The following is a 19162-nucleotide window of genomic DNA, read 5'->3' on the forward strand; positions in this document are numbered from 1 at the left end:
GGGGGGGGTTCACATGCATTTGTGTGCATATGAGACCTTGCTACTTTCATCAGGTTTCTTCACGTCAGACTGTAGGTATGTGTGTGTGTGTAATTATGCATATGCATGTGTGTGTGACATACAGGTATTTCTGATCAGGTTTCCTTAATTATTAACCCCCTCCACACACACACACCTTAACAGCAAATCCACGCAATTACTAGACATCAAAATACCATTGAGCTGTTGATGTTATTAATTGGTATCTCTTATTCTCTTTTTCATAAAAAAAGAAATGTGACTCCTTGAGGCACACCTGAATTCTACTCATATAAGGACATAGCAATAAAGGAGGCTTCAGAAAGTCATACAACCTGCTAGAAATAGCAACCAAATTTCCCTCATTATTTTCTGCCATCTTAGACGAGGAAGTGCACAGTGAATGATGAGGTAGTCCCTGATACATCAAGGGATGATTACCACTTGCTAAGTAGTTCAAACAAGGGCACACAACCCCAGGAGTTCAAGGACTCCTCCAAGTGCCTTGTGTTGCTGACAGTAAGGAAGCTTTCTCCACATGTAAACGACCAGCCAGAAGGGTGTGTAACCTGCTTCAAAGTATCTAACAATCATGTAGTTAAAAGCTGACAAAGCTTGCCTTCTTCTGGGCAAGTGTAGAGAAAATTTGTCTCTGTAGAGGTGAGTCATGGACTATGAAGAATGAGCTGCAAGATTGCCTTGATGGTGGTAGCTACACCACGCTTCTTGTGCGGGCCCAAAACTTCTCATGTCCTGGGGTCAATTTCTTTTACTAAAGGCAGTGCTCCAGCATGGCCAGTCAAATGACTGAAACTTGTAAAAAAAAATATATGTGTGTGTGTGTGTGTTCTTTTACTCATGATTGTAGCCATGCTGGAGCACTGCCTTGAAGGGTTTTTAGTGGGGGTATAAACACACATACATACACACAACAGGCTTCCACACAGTTTCCGTCTTCCACACCCAAATAGAGACCAAAGACTGCCCAGCAACAGAGCTGTTATTAGCAAAGATACACAACGTGAAAGTGAAGATCTACCAAAATTTAAATGGGGAACAGAGACTCCTGGTGCAGCTTTGTGAGACACATCTTGGCTGCAGCCATTTGAATGAGGACATGGTTACTGTTGGAGCACCCTATGATCAGGTGCCTAAGGTTAAACAACTACAACACAACAAGAACAGTTGTAGTAAAATTAACAATAAAAGAAAGGGGACAAAAAAAAGAAAAACGAAACCAGAGTCTGATAAAAACAGTGATAGTCTGCAACAACAGAGAACAGTGAATAGACATATTGTTGATGGGTGGTGGTGGTGGTGGTGGTGAGGGGGAGAGGTGAAACCTGACATTTCAAACAGAGGAACCAGTCTTTAAAAACAGGCAAAGATTGAGTTCAACAGCAAAATTTACTTTCTTCGTGAAACACAAACTTACTTTTTTTTTATTTTACGATTTTGTTTATTCTGAAATTCCTGTGGGTGAAGAAAACTCTCGTTTCAAAAGGCAACCTCAAAGGGGTGGGTGTAACTATCTCCGTTGTGGTTTAGCCCCAGGTCAGGCCTGGCTGAGTAAACCTATGGCGAAATGTGCTAAAGCTGTGATCATCCCACCTTTGTTTGAAATCTACTGGACACAGGACCCCGTTTTCCTGATTACATGTTTTCTCCCCTTTATAAGAAGACCGTAGGGTGAGGTTTAAAGGAGACTTAGCTGCTATTTCTGGAAGTCTGAATCTTTCCTGCTACTGGGATCATTGCTAGGGACAAAGTATAATCTTTACAAATATCGGTTTCAAATTTTGGCACAAGACCACAAGTTCAAGGGAAGAGGGGGTAAGTCTATTACATCGACCCCCCCCCCTCCCAGTGCTCAACTGGTACTTATTTTATCGACCCCGAAAGGATGAAAGGCAAAGTCGACCTCGGCGGAATTTGAACACAGAATATTACAACAAACAAAATACCACTTAGCATTTTGCCTGGCATGCCAACGGTCCTGCCAGTTTGCCGCCTTACAACTCTTTACAAATATTAGAAACGTATTCTGGAAACCCATAGTAATATACACAACTGGATGTGGTGGTGATGATGATGATGATGGTGATGACGGTGGTGGTGGTGGTGGTGACATTAATGGCTGGCTTGAAACAGATTTACACATACAGAACACATTTGTATATATTTGCCAATGCTTATGGGTTTTTGAGCTTCTGTAAATTTCCTGTTTGTCTACACAGGCTTACACACGTAAGTACATCGTAAGATAATCATTTAATGATCATAGCTCATTAATACAATTAGCTGTTTAATTTACAGATCACAGAAGGGGGTTAGGGGGCGGGGGCTGGATAAGGAAATCAAACCAGCGGGTTAATGAATACTGTTCATAGAATACATTCAAAAATGTTCTTGTTTAGCCCTAGGTCAGCCCCAATCTGACAGGCTTATGATCAAAAAGATTCCAGCTATGACCATTATATCTTTCATTCAAGCATAATACATCTCAGCCTACATTATCCAATAAATCCTTTGTAAAAAATAAAATGGAAGGAGGTGTAACTTGAGGGAGATTTGGCTGTTATTTCTAGCAAGTATATGGAAACAAACTAGGCCTGTCTACTTAAAAGTCTAATGGGAGTTGACATAATTTCTAGATATATTCATAGGAGGAGCCGAACTGAAGCTTACAAAACTTCAGTTTTACAGCAGTTAATTGCCCAACCATGTGGTGTCTATTTACAATGAGAGAATCTCGGTCAAGACCTAATTGTGCTGCTCAATATAACCTCAACTCTTTAGCATTCAGATTTGTTAAATGTAATGTTTATTTAATTCACATTGTTTTGAAATAATCATGGATTATCTCATTGTAGCTTCCAGATTTCAATGCCATGCTTTTATATTTTTAGAATGACATTGTAGGGTAGGTGTGAGAGGTTGGATCTGGTCTGTTTTAACATAAAACAGTCGGAATACTTGGGCCGGATATGGCTGGATTAAATGCTAAAAAGGTTAAGCAATACTGGTTTGAGCTAATAAGAGGAAAATAATAAGCCAATTAGCTTGCTGGCAATGGAAAGAAAACAATGTTGTCCTTCAAGTAAGTTAATCTTTTAATACCATGTAAACAACAAGAAAATCGCTTTGCTACGGCTAAACACAAAATAACAGATGGAACAATATATAAGGAGGGGGGGGGGTCAAAGTAATAAATCTGAAAGCAAATGATGTAGAAACCCAAACCTTGTAATGTTACATTAAAAGGCATAATTTATATATGTAGACACACACACACACACATCATTTAACTGTTTCAGTCCTTAGAGTGTGGCCACGCTGAGACACTGAGCTATGGTGACATTCTTTTTGGTATTTCCTTTTAATAAATCATCCACGAGCTCTGCACTTTAGAGTTCCTCTGGAATAAAACAGAAGACCCTTACGGGGAAAATAAGTAAGTGTTGGTGACTGACAGGAAGTGCATCAAGCTGTAAAATGCATGCCACAATTTCCTTCTGTCTAATCCATGAGCAAACGGTGGCTCGGTTGGCAGATCATGAGATGTTTACGTTCGTGGTAGACGCTGGAAGAATAAACACTTGAAGAGGGACAAAGACAAGGCAAAGTGATTGTGAATGTGGGTATGTTTATCAAGGGGTTAATTTTATTTTGAGTATAGTCTCTAGCACACTTAAGTCTATGGAACAGATGACTCATCATAGATGCGTATTGTTGCTTACCATCCACCTTTCTCTCTCTCTTCTCCAACATCTTCCTTTTCCATAAGGGATACTTCACAACAAATTAGATGCTGTGCGCTTAACACTAGACAATCTGCTCTCATCATGGCAACATCAGCATCTTCACTTGATCTGATATCGCATCTGGCTCCTCTAAAAATGTCATCAAAAACAAACACTGGAGTCCTATTTACCCATCTGGGATATAGCTGTTTTTCTCTCACAAACACACATCATAGATTCACATTTGCCACAAGGATGGAGAAGGGCAGGCCTGCTCTTGAAATGAGTGATATGAGCATTTTGAAATGAGGGCAGACAAATTACAATGTTACATAACACTTGGATGCGTTTAAAACTTTTGCACAACACTGTGGTGAAGAAAATGGAATTATAAGGATACAAACTATTTCAAACGCCTTTAGGCTAGGAGACAGGCCTGAAGCAGACCTGGTGTAAAGATGGTATGTTATTGATGAGATCTTGGACAAACCTAACTGATTGATTAAAACAGTCAAATCAATCAATTAGTGAATTGGTTAAATGTTAGCAAATTCACTTATGATAATCGTTTCAAATTTTGGCACAAGGCCAGCATTTTTGTGGGCATGATTAAATTGATTGCATCGACCTCAGTACTCATCTGGTACTGATTTTATCAGCCCTGAAAGGATGAAAGGCAAAGCTGACCTCAGCAGAATTTGAACTCAGAATGTAAAAACAGATGAAATGCCACAAAGCATTTTGCCCAGCATGTTAACAATTCTGCTAACTTGCCACCATAAACTGACTAATAGTTACGAAAAAAAAGGAAATAGAACCAGTGCATGTGTTTATTATTGGCATAATGACCCTCCCAAGAGACAACAAAATCAGTTTCAACACAGACGTTCACATTAAGAATCTTGCAAACCAAATACAAAAACAAGACAAACTATTTTGTTTTCTCATTAATAAAAGTAGGATGGAATGGGACAGAAAACTTTCCATAATATTGGGGTGGAATGTGGGTGATGGCACCTTTCAGTCTGATAAGCGCTGTTCGAAACAATGCCATTTGAGTACACACTAGAATACTATTCACCCGCTTACAATGCAGTTGTCACTGATATAAATAGGAACACTCTAAAGGATCTTTGATTACACACCAGGGTACTGTTCACCCACCTATGATGTAATCGTAGCTGCTACTCACAGGAACACCCTAAAGAAGGCTAGTCTATTGATCAGCAATAATTTGTTAATACATTACAACCTATATAGCCCACAGGTACAAAGTCTCTTCGGTTTGCTTATTGACGTTATTTGTTTGAAATTCAGGAGTTAGCTGAAGGGCCACAATTTTCAGGCCAAACCCAGCTCGGAAGACAGATTTAAGTGTGTCACCTCTCTACCATTGATAAGATAGTAGTGGCAATGGAGTAGAACAACTTATTCAAAACCTAAAACCATATTTTGTAGGTTAGGTTCTAGGTCACAAACTGGCATTAGATTAGCGACACCTGTCATAGGTCTGTCTGATAAGAGCCTACAGAGCTTATCTATCTGACAATAAAATTCATGATCCCACTCACTGAAGGGGTTACACACACACACACAGTGAATAAAAATGGATAGGAAGTTGTATTTTTTTCACTGTGTGACATGTGTAGCATGTATTATTACAGAAACTGGAGTCGCAAAGTATCTTACAATCATTCAACAAGTAAATATTGCACTGATTGGTCTACTGATAGGATAATGGATTGAGAATATTTATCAGTATTCCCCATGAATAACCTGCTAGCTAAAAACATGCTCATGCGCTACAGAGTTGATATCACCCACTAATTGAGATATATATATATATATATATATATATATGTATATATATATATATATATATATATATGAATTTGACCTCCACGACCTACCCCACGGTTTGTAGTCTTGCAAACTGTATGGCAACCTCAATACTGCAGGTAGCATGGAAAAAAAACATCCAGTACACACTATAAAGAGGTTGGCATTAGGAAAGGTGAAGGTGGAAGAGGTGAGTTATCTTCAGACTTGAAACCTGGTCTAAATGCTTGCAATAAATGGAGTCTGCTCAAGGGTATCACTGAAGGGCCAGGTGGTAGTGTGTGACCCTTTAACATTCAGAATCTCGTGTCTTCAAGAGTTCAATGATGATTATTTTTAGAATGACATTGTAGGGTATGTGTGAGAGGCCAGATCTGGCCAGTTTGAACATAAAACCAGTAAAATATTTATGCCCGATGGGGGCCAGTTTAAACGCTAAAGGGTGAAATGGTAGCAGATTAAATCTGCCCCATCCCAAGAACAGAAATGATGCCTCAAATGTGCTTTCACACAGTTTCTGTCATCTAATATTGCCTTCACTTACAAAGCTTTGGTCGACCCAAGTCTACAGAAGAAGTCACCCACTCAAAGTACCCCACAAGGTGGGTTCACATTTGAAACTTTGCCGTAATGTAGCAAATTTCTTTAAACACTGGACAGCCAAAAGGTTATGGTAATAATAGGTACGTGGTGGTGGTGGAGAGGGTGGCTGCAGGGGAGGCGGGGGCTACGAAAAATGGATATGAGAGAAGATGTTTAATTGATTGCTGAAATCAATAACACGACACAATAATGATTAGAGATTATTAAGGAAAGACAAGAAATCAATGCATCAAAGAATGGAAGATTATGTGAAGGAACCAATGAGATATATGATGATGATGATGATGATAGGAAATAAAAAACAGAAGGAGGGGTTGAGTGGTGAGGAGAGAAAGCAAAAAAAAAAGAAAAAAAGAAAAAGGAGGAGAACGTGAAAAAGAAGGGGAATGAGAAAAAGAAAAAAATGAATAAATGATGATAGATATAACTGCAAATTCAATCAAAGACATTTTCAAAGAGTTGTCGCCATAGTAACATATGCCAAGTTAAGAATTGTCTAATTGAGTTAAGATGGTATAAATGCCAAGACTAAGAGATTAAATTAAAGATATAGATTAGTGTCTATTGATCATAAATGAGTATATAACATGTAGAGGGTCGGGGGATGAAGTGGTCTCTCACACATGCACACACCTAGCTTGGAGTGCATTCGTAGTTGTAACCATAAGCAATAAGAGGTTGCATATACAGTCAAGGTTATCCTATTTAAGATATGCTGAAACAAATCATAAAAGCCTCCATGGATACATAACAAAAGAATTAACTTATCTCTTGTCTTATATCAATATCCACAAGCAAAATGAGTTGTACCTGTATTTCAAAGGGCCAGCCTTGTCACACTGTGTTACGCTGAGTATCCCCGAGAACTAGGTTAAGGGTACACGTGTCTGTGGAGTGCTCAGCCACTTGCATGTCAATTTCATGAACAGGCTGTTCCATTGATCGGATCAACTGGAACAATCATTATTGTAACCAACGGAGTGCCAGTTTAGCTTGTGTACTCAGCGGAAGTAATTTAGACACAAAAGGTAGCTAATAATGAAGAGCTCTTTAGTTTTGCAACTAGCCCAGAAGAAACCAGATGAAGTCCTGTTTTATGGAGGTGAAGGGTAACAAATTTACTTTTACTGACATTCTCGATAGCAAGAAAGCAGGTTCTTAAGAAACCAAACTTGTAGCTGGGGAGCAGAGTGTGAGGCTGGAGGTGATAAAAGGAAATGGCTGTTCTTATCACTGTTTCAACCAACTTTGGGATATTCAAAGAAAGAGTAACAGGATGGCAGTTGACAGGGTCAACAAGCAATATAATATTTGTTCATTGACCGATTTTAAATTTATAATTTGTAGGTTAGTTGCACAAACTTCCAGATTTTTTTTTTTTTACACTGAAATTATAGCAAATGATAATGTTGCTTCCAAATAGTGCAAAAAAAAAAAAAAAGGGTAATTTATGTAGCAAAAACAGCTCAAATTTTTGTTGTTCTTCATTACAATTTCCAAACAACATGGTACTCTGTGTAATCTGGCCTTACACTTGATGCTATTTTTCTATCTCTAACCTACTTTTCATCTATTTCTGTATATACACACATCTCCACCCAACACAAAGTCTCTCTGCCCAGTCTGTTTGTCTCTCTGTTTCAGTTTTTCTACAAAAATATAACCAAAATGAAAATTAAAACTGATTTATATTAATGCACCGTTGTTTCATTCCTCACCACAAAATTTTCCCAGTTTTTTTCTTTTTTAATGGTTTCTGCATCAAAGTCGTTAACATGATCTTTATTATTCTTTTATTTGTTTCAGTCATTTGACTGTGGCCATGCCGGAGCACCGCCTTTAGTTGAACAAATCGACCCCCAGGACTTATTTTTTGTAAGCCTAGTGCTTATTCTATCATTCTCTTTTGCCAAACCACTAAGTTACAGGGATGTAAACACACCAACATTGGTTGTCAAGTGATGGTGGCGGGGTAGATACACACAAACACACACATATAAAGAGATATATACGATGGGTTTCTTTCAGTTTCTGTCTACCAAATCCATTCACTTTACATAGTGCACTGAGAGCTTTTTTACATGGCACCAGCATGGGTGCTTCATATGTGGCACTAACACAGGTGGTTTTTATGTAACACTGGCACAATTCCACCAATCCACTGCTCCGAATAGGTTTTTTATTTAATCAACTTCAAAATAATAGATACAAAGAACAAAACAATAACTGCATATTCTAATGACTCTGCCAACTGGTTGACTGTATAAAAATTTTAACATTAACTTAACGCATAAATAAAGTTAACCCTATAATCTACAGAATCGTTATTGATTTTTGCCCATGTTAGTCTGTGTTGAGTTCTGTATTTTCTGACAGTGAGATTCAAAGTTTATAGATCAAATCAACATCATCATTGATTTAATATCCACTTTTCCATGCTTGCAAGAGTCAGAAGGAATCCTTCGAAGATCTTCTACAGCCCTTTACTTGTTTCAGTCATTAGACTGCAGTAACACCTTGAAGGATTTTTAGTCAACTGAATCAACCCCACGGGCTTCTTACCATTTCTGTCTACCCGATCTACTCACAAGGCTTTGGTTGGCCCAAGACTATAGCAGAAAACACTTGTCTAAAGTGCCATGAAGTGAGACTGAACTCAGAACAATGTGGTCGGGAAGCAAACTTCTTACCACACAGCCATGCCTGACCCCTTCCTGTTGCCAACCCTTGCCTGCTTCCAAGCAAAGTAATATTCCCCCATGAACAAACAAGCTCTCATGGAATAATGGAAATGAGTGATACTGCCTGTATGACAGGGATACTCACTTACAGCCACCACACAACATCAACACACACACAAATACACAGACACCATGGTGGATAGTTTCATTTGTCTATTTTTGTTTTAAACAGCTTGGTGTGAATTAAATACATATATTTTAAGCACCACACAGTGCCAATTAGGAGGAGGACTGAAATTCCACTAATTAAAAAGTCTTTAGCTATGATAGTAAATTATTATGAGAAAATAAAAATACATTCCTTTTATGCTTTTGATATGCAGAAAAAAAAGATTGGAAGAAGAGATTAGATAAGACTTCTGTGAGAAAGAATCAACAAAAATTGCCATACATTTGTTTTGTTTTTTTTTCACATCAAAAGCAAGACGGGAATATTGTTATTTTCTTACACACACACACACACACACTTGAATTTAGAAACAAGGAAAAAATGTTGAAGTTAATCTGTTTAGTAGAGGTTGTTTATTTGAAGCTGGGGCTTGCATCCATTGCTATTTAGAGTATTGAGCTCCCTTTTTTCACAGCAACTGAAGTTTAAATCAGTTGCTGTGAGAAACAGAAATCAAACTCAAAGTAACAATAGAAAATGGTGTATTGTGTGTGTGTAGAGAGAGAGAGGGCGGGGGGGGGGAGAGTTGTTTGTGTTTGTTTTTAAAGCAATAAGCATTTAAACTATATTACCAGAAGTACCAGAGTTCCCAAACTTTGTAAGATTTGCAGCAAATATTGTAACCACAGCAATATTCATCATCACCACACCTGAAAGAGAGAAAGAGAGGATTAACATACCAATCTGAGAAGATTACATATTTGGATAACACCGTTATAACTAGCATCATCACCATCATCATTATTGTTGTTGTTGTTGTACTGTTGTTTTGTTTAGCCCTAGGCAACACTGCTGAAACAGATGTGTGATCAAAGGTGTCCCAAGCATGACTATCATCATCAAGATTTAACATCCATTTTCCAAGCTGGCATGGATGGCTTGACATGAACTGGCAAGGCCAGGGGTCACACCAGGTTCCAGAGTCTGTTTTGGCTTGGTTTCTACAGCTGGATGCCCTTCCCAACACCAACCACTTTACAGTTGTCAAGTGATGGTAACCCACACACACATGATGGGCTTCTTTCAGTTTTCATCTGCCAAATCCACTCACAAGATTTTGATTGGCCTGAGGCTATAGTAGAAGACACTTGCCCAAGGTGCCATGCAGTGGGGATGAACCTGGAACCATGTGGTTGCTAAGCAAACTTCTTACTACATGGCCACACCTGCACTTATATGTTTCAATGAATTTTAACAGCAAAAGTTGAGTTGATGAGGGAACTGACTGCTATTCCTAGCATGTTGAGTGACACCAGTAAACACAGTCACAAACACTGACTCTGAACCAGTAAAGCAATAATCAAAGAAAGGCATTCCAACCATCACCTGCCCACCTTTTATTTTTGTGGCATAGTGTACCCCAGACTACATTATCATATGTGTCCTAAAAAAAAAAGATTCTGGTGGACACAAGGGAGATTTGGCTTAACAACAACAACAACAAGAAAAGGAAATGGTCAAGTTTAGAACATGGGATGGTGACAACAGGAATACTTTTTATAAAAAAAAAAGACTGAGTGGTCATAATCGAAACATTAAAAAAAAAAAAAGAGCAGATTGTCACAGTTGAACGATCTTAAAAAGAAAAAAATGAGATGGTCATTGTTGAAATACTTTTCAAAGAGTTCTCCCCCCAAAAAAGGCTGTGGCATTTTTAATCTCTGTATTCAATAGTGATATCAAAAAGACCAATGAAAAGATAGCAGTCTGAATGTGATTGTGTGGAAACAGCCAATGAGAAATTAGTGTTCTATGTGGTGTATAACTAAAATAAAAACACTCAGTTTTTACCCAAACAAATGCAATGACATCATCGCATTATCTCAGTTGTTGAGCTTTATTCATATCCTGTTTGGAAAATATGTAAACTGTTGTTAGTAAATAATACAAAGGGGAGTGGAAAACCAAGAAAGTAAATATGAAAACTAGCACCTCTGTGAATCAAGTCTATAAATTTATAAAAAGAAGTACACATATTTGGTACACCTTTATATAAGCTGCACTCTAAATTTTCCAGGTAAAAAATAGCAGCTTATACACTGTAAAATGCGGTATTTGTAGAGGCAGAGGCAAGTTTGCTCGCTGGTTGTTAGTTGATAGTGTAGAAGTGGTTGTCCGCCAGTAGGGGGGAGAAAGAATAAGGAATGCACAGTGCTGACTAGAAAGAAAGAAAGGATAAAAGTGGCATTGTCTTCGCTCGACATATGAATAGAACAGAGTGGTGACATTTAGTAGAAATGACCCAGAAGTTGACCCGGAAAGCAGTAGCTTTCTTCAACTGAATACACATCGTTGATTGGTTAAAATTACCTAAATACAACAACTTTAACATGAAATAATTACTAAAATACAAAATCTTATCAAAAATGTTCAAAGTAAACCATGTTCTGCAGGAGAAATTCCACCAGTATACAAAGTTTCAAACTGTTTGACATGGGTTGGATTGTTTCACAGAAGCTGGCAAACTGGAGGGCTGCACCAGGCTTCAGTTATCTGTTTTGGCATGGTTTCTATGGATACCCTTCCTAACACCAATCACTGTACAGATATTATATATATAAGTAGTATTGACCAGGTGCCGAAACCATAGTGATATCTGCTTCACAGCTGATGATGGCTATACATACTTGTTATGCTTATTTGTCAACTTTTGCATGTTTGTGGATCTGTGGTCTGTGGAAATTACTTACATTGGTATTGAATGTTTTCTTTATTAAGCTTAGATAATGCTTAGAAATTTTTGTGTAGTTCTGTGGCTTGCACACACACACACACACACACACACATATATATGATGGTGATGATAGGTGGAGGTATAGCTGTGGGATTAAGACATTCACTTCTTCCTAACCACATGGTTTCAGGTTCAGTCCCACTGTGTGACACATTGGGCAAGTGTCTTCTACAACAGCCCTGGGACAACTAAAGCTTCATGAGTGAATCTGACAGACAGAAACTGAAAAGAAGACCATTGTAAGTATGCATTGTGTGTGCCTGCACAGGTGAACGCTTGTGTGTGAGTTTGCTTCTGCACTCCAGTGAAAGTCGTTAATATTCAAGCCATGTTGCTGTTGTCACTTGTCAACAAATTGTCTGCTTTTCTGTGGGTCCTTAGTTGAAAAGCGGGTAAATGGTTAGCTTCAAGAAGGGCATTTGGCTGTATAATCACTGCTGTAATATCATATCAACTTAACCCATGCCAGCATGGTAAAACAGATATAGAAACAATTAGTGAATATTTAATCATAAACATACTACACCCTCTGTCCTCTCACCACTCCATCATTTATTCTTCTTCCACAATTACTACTACTACTACTACTATTACTACAATGGCTTCTGCTCTTCTGAATTAGCAAGTTACTTATCACCTCCACCCAACACTACTGGTTGAACACTCACCTTCCTAATCTCAACTCTGCTACGTCTCACCAGTCAGATCCCAGCACGAGATGATATTTCCTGCAACTCAACCTCTCTCTACTCTTCCCTACTCTCACTCCCTCCTCTTCGCTCTTTCACTTCTCTCTTCCTTCCTTGCTCTTAGTCTTCCCCTTCACTCTTGCTCTCTCCCCCTCCTCCATCACTCACTCTCTCACTCTCTCTCTCCCTCCCACCACATGATCACCCCCCACAGACATCCAGACATTGACCAACAAAAAGTGCAGACCAAACACCAACCACATCAGTCTGAAAGTCTAAGAGGAGTTGCAAAGGTCATGGTTGCTGCATCTCTTCTTAACTCCAATTAAATATTAATAATAATAATAACAGCAACAACAAATTACTCCAGACATATATTTCCATGATTGGTTAAATTTAATTTAATCATATAAAAACTGTAATTTATACTTACTTGTCACTATCACAGTAATATCCAGCAACCTGAAATATTAAGAAAAAGGAAAATGTTACAAATAGTACACAGCACTTTTAATTAGACATTTTGAAATCTAAATATTCTTGAAATTAATTGGCATATGAATGTTTCATATATATATATATATAGATATATATATATATATATATATATATATATATATATATATATATCAAGTCAAGTTTATAGTGATTGTCAAAGTTTCAAGTGTTTGGGTTTATATTTTAATTATTCTGTGTGTGTGCGTGCGTGAGAAAGAGAGAGAGGATGTGTCTCCATGTATATGTGTATGTGAGAGAGAGGGGGGGGGGAAGCATAACAGTTAGTCTGGTAAATGGAACTAATCAACAATATCAACAGCAACAGACATAATGATGATGGTCTGGTGGCTGGAGACATTTATAGAGCTGACCTGGTTACTCAAAGTACACAAGCACCAGAATAAATTATGTTTATAAACACACACAAACGCATGCATGCATACAGACAGACACATGCATGCATGCACGCACACATGCACACATACACACGTATATGCACACATACACACACACACAGAAGACAAAAATTCTAGGAATTACTTGCAGCAATTCTGCAGCAATCACATGATGCATAAAGGCTAAAAGCACTCACCAGTACCATATTTGGTTGATACAAAAGAAGAAGAACAACAACACTAGTGTACAAATGACACAAGGACCCATCACTGGTTATGCCAGTCCTACATGGGTCCCAAACTCTCCATAACAAATCACAAACTTACAAAATATATACAAAATCATTTACATCCAGGCTGCACAAAGACCACCTACACCATGAATAAAGGCACACCAAATAGAAGACAGCCTGGATATGCAAGAAGCACAGATTGTCGCTGCAGCTAGTTTCCATCCCAACATCCAGCTTCTTCACAGCTGGAAATTAACCCAGGACTGGTCACTATGGATAATTGGATATTAAAATTTTAGTTTCAAGCTTTGGCACGAGACCAGTAAATTCAGGAGAAGGATAGTTGATTCCATCCCGAAAGGATGAAAGGCAAAATCAGCCTTGGTAGGATTTGAACTCAGAACATAGAGACAGATGAAATGCCGCTAAGCATTTTTTCTCGCATGGTTACAATCCTGCCAGCTCATTGCATCGCCTTGGATAAAGAGAGGGGGGATATAGTGCTATAGCATTGAAAAATAAATTGGATAATAACAATAAAAAAAAATACCCCCAAAAACGAAAGCTACCTGCTTGGACTGCCACATTGCACTCCACAAAGTAAATCACTGCATGTGGGAGTGCACAACAGGGACCTTAACTTGAAGTACTGACTCGGTTCCTAGGGACTCTTGGGGCCGGTTACTTCCCATGGTGCATAAGTGACTGAGATCATAATGTTCCCCTTGAATGAAAATGCCAGTCAATCAGAGGGTTACTTATTTACAGCTGATTGAAGTGGATGAGTGAAATGTGAAATGAAGTGTTTCACTCCAGAACACAACACATCACCCAGTTCAGGAAGCAAAAACCATGGCTCTGTGATCGTGAGGGCAACGTCGTTAGCACTAAGGCCATGTGGCTTCACACCTGATGATGATGATGATGATGATGATGATAAAACAAACATGAGAAAACAAGCAGCTAAAGTTAAATGTTCTGAGTTGTTTGCAGGAAGTAATTGAAAGCTTTGCTACCTGAACTAGTCAAGTCAAGTACAATGGCATGCAGAGCTGGACTCTGTGTCAGGTTTAAACGTGATTGCAAAAAAGCATGCTAAACACCATACTGACAAAGATACTCGGTTGATATATATATATATATATATATATATATATCTACAAAAAGAAATTTTATACTGAACATGTGAAAAATATGATTTTTTACTGTGAACCTTGGATAATTAAGTCAGAGGATCATGTGTAGCATGAACTCGTGTGAAAGTTGTAGACCACAAGTTGTAAAACAACTGGCCAAGCGCCAGAATTAGCAGCTAACTTATTAAAGAAATACAATGTCTCAATATAGACATGTAAATTATTGCCACAGAGACTAAATAATTCAAGACACTACATTAAGTCAGTTTTAATCCAGCAGAATTATATGAGCAAAGATGTTCCAGCCATGACTTTCCAACCTCTGTCTCTGATTACATATATCCAATGTGTTCCTTTTGATTAAAGAGGGTATGTGAAAATTTAAGAGATATTTAGCTGCTGTTGTTAGCAGGTCAGGTGATCGAGTTGAGATTTCCTTGGTGCTTTGAGTGTCATCATTAACAGGTGGGGAAAAAGCACAGAGGAAAAGAAAGAGAGGGGTGGAGGAAGATAAGTAGATTTTAAAAGGATATCCTTCTTAAAACTAGTTTTAAAACTAGATACAGCAAAGCCACCATTATTATTATTATTAGCATTGTTATCATAATGATGGGGTAACTTTGAAAGTATACTTTTGCAACCATGGGTGATACCTGAAAAAAAGGTATATTTAAATTCATCGATAAATTAAGTACCAGCTGCATACTGGAGGATGGTGTTATTGACTTACTTCCAACTCTGAGCTTGCTGGCCTTGTATTATTGCTATAACTAATACTACTGCTGTTGCTGCTACTTCCAAAGCTAAAAATATTCCTACTATGAGATGATGATGATGATGATGACAAAAAGTTGGCCTCCCTCCCTCCCTCTTCTGATTACTAAATGTTTATAGCACTGTATCATTTTCTAATTGACATCTTATTGAGTTGACATGTGACGGTCTTTATCATTCCTTGCCTCTTCCCTGTTCAGCAATAGTTGCTCTTATCTGTGTTTCACCATGTCCATGTCTACACACACACACACACACCACTACCAGCATGTCTCAATCTTCTTGATGCACCCTGACTTATCTATTTTATCAGTCATTCTTTTAATAGAGAGAGATAGAATGCTTATAATGAGTCATCCCCATTTATGCTTCATGCCTAACACTGTCACAACCACCACCACCACCTACAAGTCTATAGGAGGCCCCTATGCGTTGTTGCCCTGCTAGAAATAGCAACCAAATCTCCCACAAATAACATCACCATAACCATTTTAGAAAATGGGATGAATGCATTGAATAAAATAGTTCTGGCTATTTTAAAACGACAGGATGATGGAGTGTCTTTGATCACAGATCAATTGTTAGGACTGACCAAGGGCTAAACAGCCATCACACCTTCATTACCAATCTGTGAGCCAATCACTGAACCTACTAGAAATAACAGCTAAATTCCCTCAGATCACACCTTACTTTCTTAAAGCAAAAACCAATGACACAATGGATAATGTAGTCCTAGATACACTTTGAAGAACATATTTGAAGTTTGCTTCCCAACCACACAGTTCCCAGTTCTGTCCCATGGTGTGGCATCTCAGGCAAGTGTTCTTCTACGGCCTTGGGCTGACCAAAGCATTGCGAGTAGATCTGAAAGATGGAAACTGAAAGATGCCCAATTTGTTCAACTAAAATCCCCTGAGATGATGCCATAGCATGGTTACAATCCAATGACTGAAACCAGTAAAAGACAAAAAGACGGGCCTGCTGTGTCAAGGGATAAACACCACCACAAACACTAACTGGTTGGTTGAATTGGTCAAAATCTCTCCAGTAGCAGTATCATCTTCTTGGTCAGGCAGACTAAAATCAAATTTCAGTTTGTACCTTAATATCTTGTTACAATTACAGAAAGGTGTGGATAGAATTAACAGAGGTTATTGTTTAGAAAATGACACCACACCCAAGTGAATCTAAACACTCAAGTGTTCAGTGATGCAACTAGGTTGGTAGAGCAATACAATAAGAATTTCTAACAAGGTTACACAATTTGACAGAGAATTATAGTCAATTAAATTGTCACTCCTCTTCTGCCTCCTCCTCCTTGTATTTCACTGATAATTATTTTATCAACAATGGAGAGATGAAAGGCAAAATTTGAATGGCTTCAGTGACATTTGAACTCAGATTGTAAAAGAAACGTAACTAAAATACCATCGTTACAATAATAATTATGAATAATTAAGTGAAGGTCAGAGCAGTCTGTATTGATATTTATGTATGAAGTGCAATATTGCATAATTAAGCATGATCATGGGTACTGAATGTAGAGAACATGCAAAAAGTGGAAATAAAAACAGCAAAGCCTACTCTGCTGAGTGTGTGGTACCAGTGAAGATGTATGCTTGATGTAGCACAAGAATTCTGAGAGAAAGCTGGCCTTTAGAGATTGTATCAATTGTAATGTGCATGAAAGAAGACTTCACTGGTATGAAAGGTGAAGTTGACACTGATGGACAGAGTGATAATTGGTCAATGTTGGTCATGCCTCTATACATGTATGGGCAAGATTTGGCAAGATTTTTTGTTTGAGGAAATTTAGCAATGACCCACACATGCAAGTCCTTCCTCTCCAAGCCACCAATGTTTATCAAAGGGAAAGGCAACTGATTTGGGCCAATACATCTTGGCACCAGAGTCATCACTGGTGCAATGTTTCTCTCAGAATGCTAAGAACTGGGACAGATATTGCAAACCATCTCTTGCTTGACTCTCTCAGAGCTCTGCTAATCCAATGCCTTGGGTTAGTACTCCTCTTTTTATCAACTCTGAAAGAATGGAAAAGCAAAGATGACCTGGGCATGATTAGAACTCAGAACACACTGGGCTGAAAAGAATACTGTGAGGAATTCTATCTGACACAACATTCTGCCAATTTGCCATATTGATAGTATTTAACCCTTTCACATTCGGATTACCCAGTCAAATGTAATGCTTGTCTATTCACATAGTCTTGAATTAATATTGCATTATCTTATAGCTTCAAGATTTCAATGACATGATTGTTTTTAGAATGACATTGTAGGGTAGGTGTGAAAGGTTGGGTCTGGTCAGCCTGAACATGAAACAAGTAGAATATTTTGACCAGATGTGGCTAGCTTAAATGCTAAAGAGTTAAACTTTGAAGAGAAGAGAACTAGTGAGACGTGAACCTTGACTACAGTAATACCTCTACTCTGAAACATTTCTGCTACCATAATAACAATAATTACAATATTATTTATTCTATGGCTTATTCAGAGAAGGGAGAATAGCACACTTGACATTTTGTGGGGTTTCAGAGACTGGTGAGAGGAAGAGAAGAAACTGTAACAATGCTTAGGAAGTATCTGTAACAATGTAGGAAGTATTATTTGAAAATATCATATTACATTCAAACTGGAAACTTTATCTGAATGTTAAGAGGGTGAAATCCATTAAAAGGCACTCAAAGGCTAGGATGCAGTGTTAAACCAGGGAACATACTAAGTGTACCACTCAAGAATGGTTAGTCCTTCCAACAGCCTTATTACAGTTTCTGTCTAACCACTTTCAATCGAAACAATGGTATGGTGCCATGCACCAAGATCAAAACAAGAGCCACATTGTGAAGCAGACCTCTTAACCAAACAGTTGTGCCTGGTTCCGTTTGGCATCAGATGATGACTTAACTGATTTAAGAGGAATTATAGACAATTAGAGAACAGTTAATCTGAAGACCTTCACAACCATTGCATTTAATGTAATCACTATCAAAAGCTCTGTTTCTAAATAAATGAGATAAGATAGGAAATTGAGCAAAGCATACACTGATTGCTACCGTGCACCACATACAAGCAACTATTGCAAATAAGGGAACCCAAGCCATTCAGGGAACCTCTACATGGTTGTTTGACTTAGTAAGCAGAAACAGTGACCAAATCTCCCTCCATTCACACACTACCATTTTAAACCTTTAGCATTCAGATTACTCTGTCAAATGTAATGCTTATATATTCACATCGTTTTGAATTAAGATTTCAATTCTGTGATTATTTTTAGAATGAAACTGTAGGGAATGTGTGAGAGGCCAGATTTTGGTTGATGTGAACAGTTTAAATGGGTTGGATATACTCAGTTTAAATGCTAAAGGGCTAAAAAAGAAGAAGAAAAAACGGACACATTGGATTACAGATATACAATGTCTGAAGGTGGCGAGCTAGCAGAAATGTTAGTACACCGGGCGAAATGCTTAGAGGTACTTTGTCTGTCTTTATGTTTTGCGTTCAAATTTCACTGAGGTCGACTTTACCTTTCAAGGGTCGATAAATTAAGTACCAGTTGCATACTGAGGTCGA

The 19162-nt window shown here is 38.1% G+C and overlaps 1 protein-coding gene across 1 annotated transcript in view; it reads right to left on the reverse strand.

Moving 5' to 3' along the window:
• Positions 1–19162, reverse strand: part of LOC106872878 (uncharacterized) — a 35663-nt gene that overhangs the window by 2777 nt on the left and 13724 nt on the right. The window contains exons 2-3 of the mRNA XM_014920034.2: positions 12970–12998; positions 9686–9763 (exon numbers count right to left, since the gene is read on the reverse strand). Coding sequence (XP_014775520.1) covers positions 9686–9763; positions 12970–12998 — 107 coding nt within the window. The remainder of the gene's footprint in view (positions 1–9685; positions 9764–12969; positions 12999–19162) is intronic.

This window comes from Octopus bimaculoides, chromosome 18 (assembly GCF_001194135.2).
Source record: "Octopus bimaculoides isolate UCB-OBI-ISO-001 chromosome 18, ASM119413v2, whole genome shotgun sequence".
Classification (NCBI taxonomy): Eukaryota; Metazoa; Mollusca; class Cephalopoda; order Octopoda; family Octopodidae; genus Octopus; species Octopus bimaculoides.